Source organism: Pyrgilauda ruficollis, unplaced genomic scaffold (genome assembly GCF_017590135.1).
Source record: "Pyrgilauda ruficollis isolate IOZ18807 unplaced genomic scaffold, ASM1759013v1 scaffold32, whole genome shotgun sequence".
NCBI lineage: Eukaryota > Metazoa > Chordata > Aves > Passeriformes > Passeridae > Pyrgilauda > Pyrgilauda ruficollis.
This window is the reverse complement of record NW_024524600.1, coordinates 1,087,974-1,108,105: the sequence shown is the minus strand read 5'-3', so window position 1 is coordinate 1,108,105 and position 20,132 is coordinate 1,087,974. Positions and strand designations below refer to the sequence as shown.

The window sequence follows — 20,132 nt, the reverse complement described above, 5'->3', positions numbered from 1 at the left end:
TCTGTTGTTAATTCCTTCATATACAAACAACTATGTGAGAGTTTCCCCAAACCAAGATGGCAAAAAGTTCTCAGAAAAGAACTTTTTCCTTAATGATTCTATTTCTCTAGGTTCTGCTTCAATTATTTTCTCATATTTCATCAAATAATAACTCATCTTCAAAATAGCAATGTAAATGCTAGAAGTTAAACACTCAAGTAATTTGCGAACTCAAGATCCTTTCAAATTTTAATGCTGAGAAAACAGTGTTGGCAAGTAAAAGAAATTTGCTACTCAGAATGCCTGGATGTCATATGAAACCACCTAAAGCCAGACAAGGGGAAACCCTGGGCAGTGGGTCTTGCTTTCTGGGTCAAAAAATGAGATTCTAGCCAAAAATCCAAACTATGGAGTCTGAGCAGTTCTTTGATCTTACAGTCCTGATGAGAAATAACTGTCTGTGGGAGAAAGATGTTAAGATTGTTATCCTTAAGAGGCAGCTCAAAAATTGCACATGAACGTTACAATAGAACATTATTGCATTCAAAAGAGATTATGAAAAAGTTACACTCAGTCTGTCCCCTTTGGAAGTGGGTAGAAAGGACCGAAGGAAAGCCTTCTGCTTTGTCAGTTGTGTACCCTAGGTGCCCTGGTGTTTAATTTGCACACAAATTCAGCTCAAAAGCTAGGCATGTGGTCAAAAATATCCCTAACTTCACATCTCACTCTGGTTGGCCCACAGTGGCTTCCTGTTCAACAGAAAACAGAAATCAATCAAACACCTTCAGAGATGTCGACACTTTCTTAATGATTAAAGGAGCAAGAACATCCAGATGGGTTTCTGAAGGAACATTCTGCTGTCAATATTTATTTTTCACGATTCAAAATCACTGGCTCTATAAAAGCAGTGTGAATAAGGGAGGATATAATCACTTGCCTATATACAAACATATTACAACAGGTCACTAAAACAAGCTTTATGTCTACATTAAGCTGCTGTCTATATGTAGTATCTGCTAATCATAAAAGCTAATTAGGGACAAACCTTTGGTTTGCAAGTACTTAGACTGTTGGGCTAAAACACTGTCAGAGAGTTATAGATTCAATTTTGCTAAATTCAAAATTAGGTAGCTATAAATAGCACTGAACATTGCCTAAAGATTTTATTTTCTCTCTTTTTCTTCACAGTATAAAATATTGTGAAACAAAAACTAGGATGCTATAAAATTATAGCACCTCAAAAAATAATACAGTTGGCATGATACTGTCAATTTATTAATTTACCTCAACGTCTTTACACTTACACCTTTTATCTCAATAAACTGCAAAATGGTTTGGTGGACTGTTCAGGTTATACAGAGATAGTTTTTTTTAAAAAAAAGCATGTTATAAATATATCTCCCCCTTTCACCAAAGGAACACAGCTATTGTTCATACTATTAGGAGCATTAATGTGACTTCTTTTTATTATAGTAGATTTTATGAAACAAAACTGCTTATTGCTTGTGGAAAGTGAATAGAGCATCTGCATTGTACAGCAATATATATGATTAACATTCTAGGTAAAAAAACATGAAACCTGAGCTTCCCATTTTGTAGCTGAATTGCCTTTCTGAGAGACCTTAAAGTAAAAAGAAGTATTTCACTATAATTGGTAGATCACATTTTCTATCCAAAATAAATCCAAAATACCTTTTCATGAAAACATGAGACAATGTAGTCTTATATATTTCCCTTTGATATCTTAAATACAGACTCCCCCATATTCAGTTTAATTTATTTTACATCCATTTTATGAGTTCTAAATTACAGGTTGCTAGTAGTGAAAAAAAAACATTATCATCAGTTTGGGATTTTAAGAAACTGTAAGTCTTAGACTAGTTTGAATTTTGGTGAAAATAGAAGGTATATCTTTATGAAGTTCCATTTGTATGGAAACCCAAGTGGGACTGAGCACATTAATGCTTATATTTGAGAAATTCACTGATTCAGGATCTATCCAATTTTTAGACTCAGTATAATGGATATCAGCATTAAAAGTTTTCAGTAAAATACAACCACTAGACATGACTTTAAACCCAAGGCATGCATTTCCTTTTGCACAGCAAGACAGGATTCACAGTTAGATACTACAGAGTTGTTCTTTTTAAAAGTCCATCTGTCAGTCAGGTATTTTCTTCAGAAAGAAATGAGGTCTATAAATTTTACAGACTTCTCATGAACTCACTCTACAAAGACATGATTTTCTGTACTATAAAAACTGAAGTAAGAAAAAATATCCCTCACAGTTCCAGTACTAGCTTAGCTCTCCGATGTATTTTTAACATAATTAAAAACAAACAAAAAAAAAAATAGAAAATAGGTTTTTATGCTCAAAACCAGTCCCAAAACATCAAGTGTCTTTAAACAGCCCTTCACGGAAATACAACCTGACACAAAGCTTGACTGCATGGCTAATCAGTGTAGCAAATCCATGTCATAATCACCATGTCCAGATATCCCCACTCAACTGATATCTTACTCCAAACACCTCAACACTAGCACTCTTCCTCCTGTTACTCTGGTAGGAGCAACAAATACAATGTGTATCTGTGATGGCTTTTTTCCCCCAGGAAACGTTAATACTGAACAATTAGTAGCCCAATTTGGTCAGAATAACCAGGAAGATCAATATAAATTTTCAGGTTTTAATATACTGCTTTAATATTTCTGTTATGAAGCAGCTGAAGTCCAAACATGAAGTTTTTAACATGAAGCTGAACTTGTTTCATGTACAAAACTAATTGCCATGTGCTACTGCTATCTATTCACTGGCCAATTCAAATTGATATTTTTCCATTTTCCCATCATTTGAGAGGCAGCACTGAAAGCAGAAACATTCCATGAAATTGTGTCTTCTGATCTTCCCAGATTACCATTGTGACTTGTTTCAGTTAGGTATGTCACAGTGTTCAATTCAACAATAATTTTGACATGAACTTGAATATTAATAGGAATTAAATTTAATCTTGTAAAGCACTACAATATCAATACCACTACACATCAATATTTCAGATTATTTCAGACATATGTCAATAGTTCCAGTACATTTTGACACCTCTCTCCTTTCTCTCTCATCCCATTTAATTTTGCTGTTTCATGATCACACCAAGAGATAACACATCCCAGCAGTAACCAGATTTACACAGTGCTAGACAAGGATAGCCAAATTTTCAAAAACAGCCATTTACAAACTGCAGAGGCAGTTTGTCCTAAACTTTTAAAGAAATAAGCTCATCTGAGGCCCCATAGCCTTACAGAAGATTATAGAACATAGGTGTCAGCAATGATATGAAAGAGATCTCTGGAAGTCATCTTGTCCAAACTTGCAGTTGAAGCAGAGTTTAGCAGCTTGATCAGTCAATTCTGAAAATATCCAAGGATAAACAGACTGTAACTTCTCTGGTCATACCACACACCTGTGTAGGGGTGTCTAGATTACACAACTAGCAGAGTAAAAATTATTTTTCAACAAGACACCACAAATTTACATGGGCAACTCCAAATTTACACTGGAAATTCAGAAGTTACATATACAGTACATACCATATGCAAGAATAAAATGTTCACCTTCATTCCTTAACACACAATCAGAAAATGTAGTATAGCACTAAAATAAACCACAATTTTTTCAATATACTTATTTTCTATCACTGTTCAGCAGGGTATAATCATCATCTGCTGGTTCTTTCTAGGCAGAATACATATTGCACTTTTTAGTAGCTGCTTCAGTGTGTGGGTGGTGTGTTCCTGAAATTACTAATAAGACTTAAGCTTACTGCAAAAGAGACAACATTGCAAATCAAGAGTTTAATAGAAATATTTTTTATGGGTAGTAGAGCTTTCCATGTTACTCCCATTTATGTAAATTTCTAATTTAATCTACTAAATTAGGAAGAAAAATAATATTTTTTACTGAAGGTTAGAAACTATAGGAAAGTATTATAGATAATATAACAATCTTACTCTGGCTATCCATACTCAGGTATATTTTAGGCCAAAGTCAACCCAACTTTCTCAACTTTGTCTACATCATCACTAAATAAGGAGACAGGTTTCCTCCCCTGTAACATATAAATTAGATAATGCCACAAGACTTTCTGTTTCTAATTTTGGAGAACTTCAGCACTAAGTAAGATGAGCCAAATCTGCTTCTTTCCCAGTCTAGTTTGAAATGTGCTTTCACTGAATCACTGAAAGGTAAAGTTATTAATGGATTGAAAAACAAAGCTGAAGCACTTCAGCCATTATTGTTTAATTAAAAACATGTTCTTTGTTTTTTTCCTGTTTTTATTAAAAAGCAAAGAAGAAATACTTCCTCTTTTATACTATCTCCCCTGCACCGTAGCAGTTCAAAAATAACTTCAACATTTGGCATTGAGCTTAAAATCTAAGAAAATTTTTGAGGCGACTGAAGATAGAAGGAGTTCAAACTGAAAGAATATGTTGAAATGAAAACAAACAATGCCAAATAAAATTCCCAATATTAGAATTTTTTTCAGAAAGAGATAACAAATAGCCATGCTGACTCTCTCCAGAGAGTGTCAGTATAGAGGGGTTTTAGGAGCAGATTTGATCTCTATGTGAAAACTGAGTTAGCTCCTTACTTAATTATCCCATTCATCTCTCACATATCCTGAGCTGACTTGAAAATGTAAAAATAATTGCAACATAATAATTTTCAATGTCAGGCTTTCTACAGAACAACCTTAACTAGTTTCTACAATACAAACAGTATACAAATTCTCTTCCCATTAAAAATTACTTTTAAAATTTATTAAAAGAAGTACAGACAGACAAAATGATCTTCTGGAAGGCAGACATGAAATACATAACTCTATTAACAGATGCATCAAACTCCAAACTTTAAATATTCCTACCATAGCCTGTATTGATAAAGAAACTATTACATACAGTTCTCATCTCCTAAAAATGTAGAAACATAACATTTAAATATTTAGGTAAGTTTTCCATACATTTTTGTGAAGAGCCACGCTTCCCAGCAACTGGCAACATGATTTATACTTATGGCTTTTGAATCAAAGTTCAATTTTTCCATAGCAACTGCACTGCACTCTTTATGTTATTTTCATTTTGTAACAGAGGTGTAACAAATGAGGTGTTCCTGGCTGTCATCATATCAAACACACAGAATAACTGTCAGGATTCTAAGCTGTACATATAACACAATTCAAGTCACAGTCCAGTCCAGCTGACTCAGCAGCATCCTAAATGGGACAGAACTAAATCTGCCTTATCTCACAATTACTTCATAATTACAAAAATATGCTGGTATGGCTGTCAAGATTAAGGTGTGTGAACTGCTTGCTTTAAACTGGTAATTCTGGAGGGATCATATAGAACTCTGCAGCATTCATCTCTCTGACATTGCAGACTGGCCTCTATTTACCTCTGCCCATCAGGCCCTATTTGCCCCTTAACAGAGAAATATTCAAGGTATGCTATACATGAAAAAGAAAATGGAATTATATACATACATTCAGAGTATGCTGCTTTATTCTCAAGAAAATGCAAATATGTATGTGGGTTTTGAATTTTTGCCCTAAACCAAAGATTAACTCAGAACAAAGGCCCAAACTAACCCTAAATCATTAGCTACAAATGGAATACACTCTCTGCTAAAACAAGAAGACATGTCTAAATTTCAGTCTCCAAAAATCCAGCTGCATATTCTAAACCCCTGAATTTTTTTACAAGACACAAAGATTTTTCCATAAAGCTCTTCCAGCACTTCACCAATTTTGAGACTGTAAAAAAGAGTTGATTGTTCTGAGAACACCTGTATTGCTGCTATTCTAGGTCTTAAATAACATTTTACACAGAACTTTCTGTAATAGCCCTTTCTAAAATGACACTTCCCAGCACAGTAGAGACAGCAATAACACACTGCATGCCAGAAGTACCTTCAGACAAGCTTTTTTCCCTAACTGCAAAAAAGAAACCAAGTTTGTCCAGATTACTGCCCTCTCCTCTGGCATATTGAAAACTGTGAGCTCACTAGGTCACAGATGGACATTTTCATAATCTCACCTAAAACTCAATTTCATGTTATCACCGTGCCTCTTGCTGTGTATATAAAGCAAGAATCAATCTTTATGTTTGTTCACCTTTGATGTGCAAACACAATATATTTATACGATTGCAACATCTATTTTTAAATAAATGAGAAGTGTAAAAATGAACTTGTTTGAGTCCAAGAGCAATTGATAGAGCCTTTTCCCTATTTTTGGATCTTTAGGAGAGCACAAATTTTAAGACACCATGTCAAATACCCTTATCTCACAGTTTCTTCATTATGAAGTCTGTGCTTTCTGTTATATGATATGTTAGTGCACTGACATGAGTATTAGAAACATATTTTTGTACTTTTACCAAAAACATGCTATTTCACACAATATATAATTTGTTAGACCAATTCCAGATTCTGTTCTTAATCCTGAAATTTACATATATACTTTGTGTTTTCAATCCCTTAGGACAAGATGTTCTCTGCTGCCTTCTGAAGTAAATGCAAAAGATCCAACAGATTAGCTAACAGCTTGAAAGACTGCATACACTGATGGCAACAATTTATAAAAACCAAAGTCACTGGCTTTTAGTTTGGAGATTTTTCACTACCTAACTTTCCTTTCTCCCATAAAAAGAAATCAACAAAAGACCAAAACTATCTCTGTCATGAATTTCTATGGATAGAAGCAACCTAGAAAGGCAATCTGTCATATAATAAATGAAAGCATAATAAATATACTCTTTTTTGTACTTATAATTAAAAATCTTATTGTTCTCAGAGCAAGAAGGATGAGATATCATAAGTCTGAGCTTAAAATTTAAGTACAATGAATAACACTCATTCAGGAATCACTATTTTAAAACTTACATCATAGTTGAAATGAATCTCCCTTTACAAATAGGAAAGACATACCAACCAACCACACTTGATTGTGCTTTTCAAAGGCATCCCTCAATTTTATAGCACCCTTTATGTATGCCTTACCTAAAGAAGAAACAAGGAAAACAAAAATATTTTCTAAAATTAGGAAACAAAAATGGCATGTATGTTCATCATGGGCAAGTTTAACAATAATTAAACCACAAGTGATATTTAAATCAGAAAAGTTCCATTTCAGAAATATGTTTTGAAACAAATCCTTAAAAATGAGGAATTAGTAACTAGTACTCCGATTGTAAATTGGGATGATTCCGACAACGCCGCACTTCGCCAAATGTCTAAAATGATGGATAGTATGAAGTAGGAAACAGCTACTGAAAGGGGAAAGGAGTATAAAGGCTCCTTATCAAGAGACAGGGCAGTGCTCATTGTTATTCAAGCACATGAGCTGCCATATCCTGTTTCCATTGACTGCAGGGAAGGCTTCAGCATTGACTTCAAACAGGTGCAAGTCCCACGAGACTTAAAGGGAATAAAAGGTACAGTCACGGTATGAAAGCAACAGTGTATGAAATGTGGTGAGACAGGATATGGAATTCCAATGTGGTACACAAGAATCTGACAAAGCTATTTAAATGCAGTGCCAAGTAAGGATGCAACTGAAAAAAACCAGACATTTCTAAACAGAAATTTGGCATCATTCAATGCTACAAAAAAAAAAAAAAAAAAGTGCAGGAAAAATGTTACACAAATGAGAGTGCTTAATTTATGGTGGGGGGAGAGAACAAGGGAGACCCAGAAGCAGCAATAAGCATCATCCTGTTCTGGAGCAATACAATATCACTTGTTCAGGACACAGCTGCTGGAATGCTTTGGTAGATACTGTAGACTGATCTGCTCCGAGACTTCTGGGACTCGGACCCAAATATATTACCCACTTCTATTTATTCTCTTCAGTATTATGATGAGCATTTGAAAACATTTGGGGATTTTTTCTTTAACTTACATAATATTCAAAAAGAAGTCTTAGGCTATATTCTTACATTGGTTGAGTTATGCATGATGTCCTCAATTAATTCTGCAAAGAAAGTAGCTGAGATGTCATTATATTAATTAGAAGCTGGTCAAAAATAGAGCACTTATCCCAAAGGAAACTATGTGACTTCAAAATTTCTTTCCAGATGGAAAAGAAAGCTATCCAACGCAGCAACTATCTGTCTAAAATAGGGGTAGCAAACATCAGTCTCCATATTAAACTGTTATGAATAATTATTATAGCAGGATGACTGAACCTCAACATTTAATTTTGGAAGCAGATTTTGACATTAAAATGAAGAGTGAAAGTAGCAATTTTGAAGGGAATCAGGCAAAACTATAAATAACTCTAAGGGTTAAGGCAGAGATTAAGCATCTCTTCCATAGTTACTAAGTTTTATGATGAAAAGGGAATCACATACCTGTGCAAGCATGGGAAATCCGAGGTTCCTGCATCCATTACAAGGTGTCAGTGCCTCCCATAAACCAGAAGGTCCACAAGTATTTTCAGCCGCATCATCATCTTCTTCCTCCCTTGATGATAAACGCATTGAAGAAGGCCTCTGTGCATAAAGAAACAATAATTTCAAATTAAACACAGTGATATATATTGAAAAGAAATTTTTTATGTTATGAACTTAAGAGTGTCCCATTCAGAAATACCAAAAGATAAACTGCTATTTTAATCCAAAGTACCTACTCAACTCTTAAACTGTTGTATGCAAATAATACTTTCTAAGGAAGGTGCATATGGAGCTATCTGTGATTATACTCTAAAATTGAGTGAATATATTAATATACATAAAAATTTGTTCTGTCCTTATTATCAAGAAATTGGCAATTTCTGCTTCATTTTACTTTAAAATTTGCTGCAATATCATTAAATTTAGGATATTCCACCAAAATAAAAACTAACATTTGCCTGGATGGGTCCAAGAGTTTTGCAGACAAAAACTACTAAATCAATGAAAAGGTTGAGGTTTCAGGTTTTGCATTATATTTATCAGCAATAAATGTGTTATCTAATTTTGTAGGCAAAAGATGTATTTAGAAATTATCTGTATTATTTTGCTTTATAGTCTGGAAGAGATGAAAAGTATCAGGAATAATCATTGACTTATAACACTGTGGCTTACATATTGATCTGAGTGATAAGGGAAAAATGTTGATTTTTGCTTAAACCAGTATCCCAATTTTCTATGACAGACAGAAATAGGAACAGTGGTCAGTTCCCATATATTTGTGTTATTTTGCTACACAAGACAATCCACCTCAACTGAACTGCAGTGGCAATTTTTACTAATTTTAGAAGAAGAACGAAGAAAGTTAACCCAGTAATGAATGATTTTTAAAATCTCACATCAACACAAATTGTTACAAGTAAAAAAAAAAAAAAAAACCAACTAAAACAATTTACACATTAATTCTTTGTCCCTACTTAAATTGGTATATGAAATAACTGTTCTAGCCTGCTTCAAATTTGTTTAAGCAGCCTGCCTGATACTCAGATACTAAATGCTGTGTTTAGGAACACTTCTTTCAGAAGTGGCTGGATTTTTTCTTGACCAGAATGGCACTGTTTGAGACAATGGCTGACCACAGCTATCAATCTGATGGCAACATTAACTCTAAAGTGCTGCTATGGGGTAAAAATCATCTTAAAAACCCCAACACCTAACTGCAGATTATTTTAGCCAATAGAATAAAGAAATGCATGGAGTCTGCTGCAAGGAAGGGAATAGAGAAGTGAAAGAAAAGCAGGGAGGAAAACAAATAAAGAAACAGCAGCAGCTCTAAAGATAAACACAATGGAAACTGTAGGAGACCGCACAGACAGACACTAACTCAAATTGTGTATCATCTGATGATCATTCAACTCTTGACTCCTGCGCTAACTTCTTAACACAAAAGTTGTTGGTATACCATTAATTTAAGCAGGGGAAATATTTAGAAATTCTATCTCAACTCATGCATCACAGAGGAGAAACACAGTATATTCCATTCCATTATTCTGAGTCCCCTTGGTTAGAAAATAGTTGTTTCCTTATTGCAGACTTCATTAGTCTATCCATATCTTATAAAGTTAGGTGGATTTATTTACTTTTTATTTTAGAAGTCAATTTCTAAAACATTCTTAGCATGGTATTTCATAAGGTTATTTTGACACTTTAGTAGTACCACAGAATATATTGCCATAGCAACCAATACTCTCACACTGATTATTAAAAGGATCGGGTTAATTCTGCAGAGTGTAGGTCGTGAAAGACTATTACTGCTAGGTATTTGCATAGACAAAGGAAGCAGACTAGAGGTCTTTCCCCTCTATTTATGACACCATCTTCCATTGTGGCCGCCCTACACTTGTATTTTAAATCTCAGAATTGCTCTAGCAGAGAATAAAGCACTTGCCCTCTGGAGTAAAAAGCAAAGAACTGCAGCAGTGCTCAGCACAGGAAAGCAGGTGACACACATTAGCTGTAACCTTACAAGCCAATGGAAGTGAATGAATACAAAAGTCATATAAAAATGTCAGTGCACCCTGTAAAGGTAAAAAACCCACACACTTAAGTGAGAAATTTTCAATACAACTAAAGGAAGATGAATTACAAGAGTCACTGAAGGGGGAGCATATGAGTATTCAGCCATTACAGGAACGGAGTGAAAAAACCCCATGCCAAACAACTATTGAACAGTAAAACTAAAATACACAAGCAGAATGAGCGTTGTATATTTCCATTAGATGTATTTTATATAAATAGCCTAAGATAGAGTGTGAATCACAGGAATTTAATGTCTATGTGAATGTGAGGAAGCGGAAAGTACCTAGTCAGATCTGCTGATCATTTGAAAAAGGATCAGTCAATGCCAGAGTTCATTAGACACATGACTGGAACAAACTGGTGCTCTCATGCAACTAGACAATGCAGGTATGAACATGATACAGACTAATTTACAGACTACTGTAGATCAGGGTCAGCTCTTTGTACACTTGCACAGATTTCTGCCACCAATAAGGCACTAAAAGGTACCATTAGGAAAAGTCTATTTGGAGGGTGAAGAAACAGTTATTGCCATCAGCTTTCTCACCCATCCCTGCTTGACAGATGCCCAGTTCCTCCCAAACAGTGGGAAAGAGATATGTGGGAATTACTGCAGGGAAAGAGAGCTGCATTTGCAAAGAGGAAGGAAGGAGTTAATAGCTGCATGAGAGAAAAGGGTCAGAAGTGCCCCAAACTTGATAGACTGGGGTTGCGTACCCTGGGAAGAGGGATGTGTCTGGAGAGGCAAATGAGATACAGAAAAATCTACAATCAATTCACAGAGCTCAGACTGTCACACAAACCCATAAAACTCCAAATCCAGACCACACAGTTTCCTGTTATTCTCTCACAGCCTTCGTTCCTTTCCCAGAACTCCCTAATTTTTCTGTTCTGTTGTATAATTTAATTTTACCTCCTTAGAGATCCTTTGAACATGAAAATCTAATTCTGTGTGTGCTACTGGGAAGCCTTGATATAGCCCTGTAGGGAGAGTTTTAGAAAAACCAAAGTTATTTATGCCCACTTCTCAGAAAATAAATAAATAAATAGAGCAGAAGGTATTTCTGTCAACTAAAGAAAAACAGGCACCATTTAGAACCTCTTCTTTATGCCTATTTGGAGGTAAAACAACCCAAACAAATGTAGTCTAAAATGCCATCTAAATCACAGTTATTCAATTAATTGAATTAGACATTATGAAATGGCAAATATAAAGAGAATATAAAAAGAATATAAACTGCAGTACTAAGCTTCAGTAAGTGAACTTCTGCCTAAGTTAGAAGAGAGACAAGCATAAGCAGCATATATCCTCAAACAGAACAGACAGAAAACCTTACATGATATTAGATATGATAAGCAAAAGGAAAATTTGGTAGAGAAATTACAAGATATTAATAGAATTAAAGCTTTATTAAAATCTCTGGTTTTTACTGGAATACTGAATCAAATATTAGACATTGCTTGCAGTAGTAAAAGGCTAAGAAAGTAATTTCTCTGAGTAAGGAGAGAATAATAATGATACAGCAGTGAGAGAGTAGTAAGATCTAGCATAAGGACATTGTACCACTACAACTAGTGACAAATTTTCTTCAGACACTACTAAGCCTATCACATCACCTCTCATTTTCATACTTAATGAGTATTTAAGTAATGTCTTCCAAAATTTAGGTATGGAAGCCTTCCTTTTCATGTCTTCATCTACATAAAAGGCAAAATTTTGGGCACTAGGATACTTTAGATTGAAGGACACTCTATAAAGAGGCTATTTATTTTCAAAACATGTATGTACATGTATGATTGTCTACCACAATAACTTGTAATCTCTATCCTAATCTAAGAGAGTAAGCTAGTATTTATCAACAGAGAGAAAAATACAGATGAATACGGAAAGAAAAAGCAGAGAAAGTCTGTTAAGCCAACAACAAGAGAAGGTGAGAGCAGCTTTAATCTTAACTATTATTTACAGTCACCAAGTTCACAGCTCAGCAACTGTACACCATGTATAAAACATATTTATATACCTTTATGTATGGCCTTCTTTTTATCAAATGTTAACTATCTCCTAGCTAACATATGCTAACATATAACTTGTCTAGGTAATATGACCTTATTACCTAGACAAGTTTTTTTAAGGAATACATAAATGATACAAGTAAATGATACAAGATGTCTTATTTCCTTTCAGTCGCTCCTTTTTTCTTAGCTTTTAGTGAAGACTGGTCTGCTTTCTGCCTTGACATTTGTAAGCAGCCACTGCTAGGAAAAATATTACTCAATTCTTGTTTCAGAATATGTAGGAGACTTTTCTGGACTAGTCCAGTGAAACCTAAAAACAAACATCAAAACCTTTCCTTCTTGCATCTGTTTTATTCACAATATCATCCAATTGCAGAAGTATTTTACATACCCCTTCAAACAGTATCTGCTAAAGCAAAACATCATCAGCAAACTATTAAAGATTAAAAATAACAGAACATTTACTGTTTGCTATTGCATCATAGCTCTGGAGACAGGAACATTACCTTATCATTTATCTTTGTTAGGAAACAATATTTTTAAATGGAGCAGTAAAGATGAAATCCAGAAGGCAATACCGTTCTGCTTACGGAAGGCAGAAAGCAACCAGACATTTGATAAGCCAAGTGCTGTCACTCAGTTTGAAACAGTGAGGTCAATAGGAAGCTTCTTCTGTAGAAATAATTTGTCAAACATGTATTTTATATCATCCTAACAGAGAGGTGCTTCTAAATCTCCTTGGCCAAAGGACATGTACCTTACACTGTGAAATAAAAACAAAAAATTACAGGTCTTTTACCTAGTATTCTGTTTTGACATTATTATTACTAAGAACTAATAGAACAGTAAACTGTTCCTAAATCTTCTCTATAAATTTGGATAAGCAGGTCTATCTCTGCCACAGCTGTCCCCAGCAGTTGCAGGCAGGCGAGCCAGGGAGAGAAGAGCTGGGACAGTGTTCTGTGCTCTCAGTGCTCCCCCTGCTGCTACCCAAGCTGCTCTCAGGGGAAATGCCTGAGGTATGCAGAAGAAAAAAGAATATTGAGGCATGACATATAACACAATCAGTTACTATTTTTCTACAGCAGCATCCCTGCATTAAGCAAATATGCCCTTCTGAGATTCAGTAAGGATCCTGAAAAGGAGGAGCCTCAATTATGACATACCTCCCATGTCTCACACACAGAAAGGTTTTGGGAACTTGGGCACATCTTTCCCACATCCCCCAAGACTTTGTCCCTACTAATGTTTTTCTGTTCCCCATCCTAATTATCTTGTCTTTCACCTTACATTGCACATCTGCTGCCATTCTTTCACAAGCATGTTCCAAGCCTGCATCCCTTTTCATTCACTATGAGTCTCGGCAGAGTTTGACTGCACCTCCTGTATTCAGCCAAGAAGTACCAGGAAGACAAAGACAGTCTTGTACTTACAGCAGCAAAACGATGGAGAAGAGTACTCTGTACCTGCCTCTGCTTTAATCCCTGTGGGATGCTAGACATGTCATTTCAACATCTCCAAGATGGTCACTAACTTTGTGTTTCTGATCTGCTGGCTATGCTGAAACTGAAGGTGAGTTTGTATAAGTGCTGGGCTACATCAGGAATCATCTTGGGAGACCCTGTGACTATCCTCAGTGGTATAAGAGCCTAAGTATCCTGCAAATCCCAGCTCTAGCAGTCCCAGGCGCAGAATCTTGGTCACTACACCACTGCACATCAGCCCAGCTGCATGTGATATTTTCTGACTGGGGCTCCAAAAAAACCACCACACCTGAAGCAGTTACACCCTTGGAACTCAAGATCACAGTGATATCTGATTCTGAGGAGAAATTTCTGCCACTTGAAATCAGTAGAATCAAGTGAAATGACCACATGTAGCAAACACAAAATGTATTAACTGGGCAAATGCGATTAATTCACATACACGAGGAAAACTATGTGGTTGTGTAGCTGCTGCCCCTCAGTGGGTAAGTGCCATTGACACCTATCATGATGAGCACCCCAAAATAAATCACCCAGTCTCCAGAGCAGGAACTGACACTATACAGGAAATACATCCTAGAACCAAATGGCAAGTACAATGCATACTGAATAAGATCAAAATTCTAAGCAAAAATGAGATTATAAAATGAGTACATCTGGACAGGTATTGAAAGGAGCACAATACAGTTGAAATTTTTAATTCATCCTTGCATGTAGCATAATTAACGAATATTAAGATGATTCTGAATCTTTGCACTACTCTCATAGAAGGATGCAACCATTCATAAAGCAAAAGTCTTAGGATTTAAAAACCTAATAGATTATCTGTTCTTTCAAGTGATCAGTTACAGGACCTGAAAAAATGGCCTGAAGTTGTGTCAGGGAAGGTTTAGTTTGGATATCAGGAAAAGATTTTTCACCCAGAGGGTGTTTGGGTACAGAACAGGCTCCCCAGGACAGGGGTCACAGCACCAGCCTGACAGAGCTCAAGAAGCTTTTGGACAACAGTGTCAGGCATAGCGTGTTGGGATGGCTCTGTGCAGGGCCAGGAATTGGACTTGATTATCCTTGTGGGCCCCTTCCAACTCAAGTGTATTCTGTGATTTAATAAAAGTTATTTGTTTAATCTACGGATTAAGCTACTTCTCTATAATGTACCAAAACATAGGCACTTCCATAACTTTCTCCACTCTCATATATGTGTTTGGGACAGGACTGAACTGCCAAATTAATTTCTCTTTCTTAACATTAGCTAAAATAAAGTGAACCTGTATTTTAAATACTTGTCTAATTTTGAGCACATACCTAATACTAATAAATCAGACTATTTGCACACTTAAACATTTAATATCAAAGCATTTCAAGTGCTTTACTTTACCATGAAAAAGAACTTAGCACATGAAGCATAAAGCCCTAAAATAGAACTCACCCAGGAAGTCATACAGACCGCAAGGACATTCTGCTACAGAAATGCATATCTAGGAATGCCTTTCCATCCCACAGGCATAGTAGATTTGACCTATGTTGGTATGTAGGAAGGGTATACAAAAATATGGGCTGTGCAAAAAGGGAAGGAATTTGGTACCTTTTTTTTGAGTCTTGAAATTTAACCACAGGAACAGTTGCAATTAAGTTAATGGAATTTCTCATGCTAATGACAGACTTTTGCATCTCCCTGAATCAATATGCACATGAGTCACTCCAAAATGTGACTCACTGAAAAACTCATGTACCAGATGAAAAAGAAAAAACTGATAATGAGGGCATAGGAGCCCACAGAAAAGCAAAATTAAGTGTTAATAATTTTAAAAACATTAAACAGAATTAAAGGCTAGAGAATATTTGCCCTTGCATAAAGGAAAAACATCATAATTCAAAGCAATGTCAACCATTTCTGACTTTAAATGTCTCAGAGAAAATACTGCTTGGGAATAGCTACAGAGGCATCTCTGTATTTAACAGCCCTATACCATCTCAATGTTATCATATAACATTTGAAAATCTCAGTGCTATGTAATTGCCATGAAAATCAGTTGTAAACCTTGCATTTTTCCTTTTTTAAAATTGTGAAAGAGAGGGTGGGTAAGTGGGTGGCAGTATGATGAAACTTATAGAAAATACATTATTTGTCATAAAATAGAGCAGAAGGTAGAGAAATTAAAGTGGAGAAAAATCAGGTGGCAAGAGAGTAGGCAGAAGTCACCACTTTATTACTCCTCCAGTGCACAGTTTTTCACTTAGCCTATTTTCAGTAGAAATGTGTCAATGAAAATGCAGTTATTATTCCATTAAGCCACTGTTGCCTTAATAAAGAAGATAAAATCATACCTGAATAGACAAAGGCAACCTAAAGAAGAACTATATGCAGTACCTAGTTAGTCATCTGAAGGTGAATGCTGGTTAAGATTGGAAAATCAAAAGAGCTTTGAAGAACATTTTTGCTAGATGATTTACAGATCCAGCAGTAACAAATTACTAGTGGTTTGCCATATTGGCAGCCAAGTGCTAAACATAATGTAAACACAACACAGTAGAACAGTTGACAGCTGAAATGTCTTAGAAGGCTATAGAAGTTGAAGGCCTAACTGGGAAAGATCAGCCAAAAAGTAATCTACCTTTTGTTGTCAGAAGCACAAGCAATAGCTCAGACTGCTCTAGAGGTGTTGAAAAGGATCACACACACACACCCCATCAGAGATGCAGAATACTACCAACTGGAGAACAGCTCTCAATGCAGCCTGATTTCATGGCATGTGGAAGCAGCATTCAGAATCATCTTCACTAGGAAGGCAAAGTCTTTGCTATGGCCAATAGGAAAATCTGCCAGTGTGACGTTCATATACTGGAAGTTGCTGCTTTTTCCTGTCTTATATAATTAAGCCAGTGATGTCACTGCAGTCATCTCAATAACCAGTACTGCCAGAAGATGTAGGACAGGGTGTGCTTTTTCTGCGTCAGCTCATTGCTACTGTTTCCTTTTGCCTGTTAATGGAATTTCTCATGCTAACGACAGACTTTTGCATCTGAAAATGTGATTCGGACTGGAGCACTGGACAACAGTCTGAGGAGAGGAGAAACCTAAAGGAAATGGAGGGTAGGAATCCATGACAGATTTTTTTTTAACAGACTTTTAAGGAAGGTCAGTGCTTGAGGGAAGCACCTCTGGTTACCAGTATCTTAGTGTTCCTGACTATTTGGTTTTATAATAATATCAAAAGAGAGAGTTGATGTTAACATTTAAAAAGTCACCTGTCTGGGTGGAAATCTCATGGTATTATCTTCTCATTCTGTTCTCCAGAAGTGACTGAAACTCTCTTGGAAGGTCCCAAATGAATCTGGAGACTGCAGCTTAAGAATGGACATTGTGTTGTACACTACTGAATACTCCCAGGATGATGGACCCTGAGGGTACCAAAAGAAATGGAAGAAAAGGGGTTCTGCTGTGCAGCACCGGCAACAGTGGCACAGGCAGCTCAGGGATGTTAAAAAAATCATAAAGCACAGATGAGAAAGAAGGTTCTCTAAAGCATTGAGTAACATAAAAAAAAGATATTGAATGCAAGCAAATATATTTCATATTGAGAAGATGACTTCAGGATCAGTTCTGATAGAGTCCTCATATCTTGGCTAATCCTACTGAGATTAGTAGATATCTTTGGTGTTCATCTAAGTATAATGAAACAGAGATGACTCTACATATGTGCTCAGTATTGAACTAAAATTGTCATTGTAAAAAAAAAAAAATCTACTGTAGTCAATTTAATAAAACCTAGCTATCAAACAGAATTTTTGAGTAGATAAAATTTTACTAATCATTGCCACAGCACCCCAAATTTACACACAGCTTTATAACCATAAAGACAAACAAGCTCTTTGATCTGAAAAGCTTGTATTATAATTACTTTATATGGAAAATTTCTAAACCCATATCCAAGATCCTTATGCAAAAGATTCAGCTGAGATTAAAGGGTCCAACAGCAGGGCAAGTGAAAGTGCTTGGCAGCATGGAAAGACTTACATACAAAACAAGAAAATGCTAAGATTACTTAGAGAAAAGAAAGCTTTAAGAAATAACAAGCCTGAAATATTGCAAATTATGGAGGGTGTGCACAAAGCATTTGTTCTTTTCTACTCTATCATGTTTTACTATATAAGAATAAATGGAAGCATGCACTCAGCCAATAAGACAAAATGCCTGTGTCTAGAGCACACATTCTCCAAAACAACAATACAGGGTTTTACATGGTGGTGAACAATGTGACAGACTGGAGCAAAAGGATTAGATACCTTTAGGCTTCCCCACTGCAAGCTAAACACATAACAGCATTCTGAGAGATGCATTTGTCTGTAAGCTATTTTCCTGCTAGTACCTGATAGTCAAGGAATTTGCCACACACACATAATTGCACAGACTGCTTAAATATTCCAGAAAATCATTCTAGTGAAAAAAAGAGCAGGTACTTTTAATGCAGACTAAATGAACTGGTGGTTTGGCCAGCACATTCCCCTAGTTACACTTAACTCCATGTAGTTTAAATCATACTAAGTGTTGTCATGTTTTGAGATTTTACATTCTAAAACAAGCACTGGCTTTCTCACAGGCTAGGTCTGTGCAGCCCACTGGAGGATTGGTTAGCAATCTTTCTACCCAAAATCACAGCAGCAGGGAGCTGCAGGCTAATTCACTCGGCTGTGAAGCATGACACCAGGCAAATTATTCTGTGTAGAGTTCCACACAGCTCCTATTAGGACCCCTCTAATATAAATTTTCACAACACTGTGCTGAAGCATAGCCTAACCTACAGATAAAAAACATAATCTTTTTTAATAGCTACAGAACACGGGTTAGGAAAGGATACATTTAGAATGTCTGAACTCTCCTTCACTAGGTAGCCTAAAAGAGGGGGAAAAATTGTATCCTGTTGGTTTCCCTCTGCTTCTTTGTAATTATCAGCTCATATTTAAACAGAATTTAGAAAAAATTTTGTAAAGCAGTTTATGGAAAGTATAAAATTCCATGTTGACCAAGTGGATGTTTGGTATTGGATGTCCCACCATAAATATCTAATGAAAAAAAGTAGCAGCAGCAACAGTTCTCAATAGGAAATACTACTGTGTGCACTAGAAATTGGAAGTGGCAGATGGTTTTTGGTTGGGTGGTAGCTTTTAAAATCAATTTTTAAAGTTATATAATCTTATCTTCAGGGTGTGGGTAGACCTTTCCAACAAGGGAATCTCAAAAAGTTATGTTTACATATCCTGGGAGAAATGGCCTTCATACTTCCCATAGAAATAAGAGTCAGTATATGCTTGCAAAATAGGATTCATAACTGAACTGGGTGAAAGAGCAACTTAATACAAAATTCTTGCAACATCAGAATTTGGCAATACTTAAATTATCTAACACTATCATAAAAAAGGAATTCAGTAAAGCAACAATCTTCCAAACACTGTCTCTCAATACAATTGTCTTCCTTTGTTTAATACATCATAAATACCTGCAAACGCATTGAAGCTTTATTATCAAATTCACCAAATTTTACTATATTATTTACTATATAAATGACTTAAAATGTATCTGTTTCTGTCCTTGAAGCCCCATACAATCAGGCCTGATTATCTTACTATTCCCTAATGAATAAGCAACCAAAATTGTTCTGGAAGGTGTTTTTACTGTATCCTCATTAGTAAGCCATTGTGCATACTTCTGGCTTGCTCATCATCATTTTTCTGTGAAATTTTCTATCCTTTTCTCAATAATTCACGCAAGTGTGTGGTGTTTTTAAGGCTCAAGAAAGCAATTATTTTACTCAAGCATATTTGGTCACTCTTAGCTATTATATTTCAATCCAGCCATTATTTATTTAAATGTTATATTAAAAGTAAAAACCAAAATAGTATTCTGGAATAATACTACTAAACAGTTTACTTCAATATTCAACAAATTCTACAGATTATTACTTTGTAAAATAATAAAGAAAAAAATGGTGTGCTTTTTACAAAAAAAGAAAAATGTGCCTTTCCTTAGAGAAAAAAAAAATTAATCAGAATAACTGACTTCTGAAAAATCATGCATAAATTTTACCCACTCTTAATATATTCTCTTAGTCAACTTCTTTCAAAACCACA

General features: G+C 35.6%; 1 protein-coding gene across 2 annotated transcripts in view; it reads right to left on the bottom strand.

The window, feature by feature from the left end:
• ANKS1B (ankyrin repeat and sterile alpha motif domain containing 1B) overlaps positions 1-20,132 on the bottom strand; it is a 404,705-nt gene that overhangs the window by 297,858 nt on the left and 86,715 nt on the right. For both annotated transcript variants that reach the window (XM_041474291.1, XM_041474292.1), the window contains one exon: positions 8,386-8,526. In XM_041474291.1, coding sequence (XP_041330225.1) covers positions 8,386-8,526 — 141 coding nt within the window. The remainder of the gene's footprint in view (positions 1-8,385; positions 8,527-20,132) is intronic.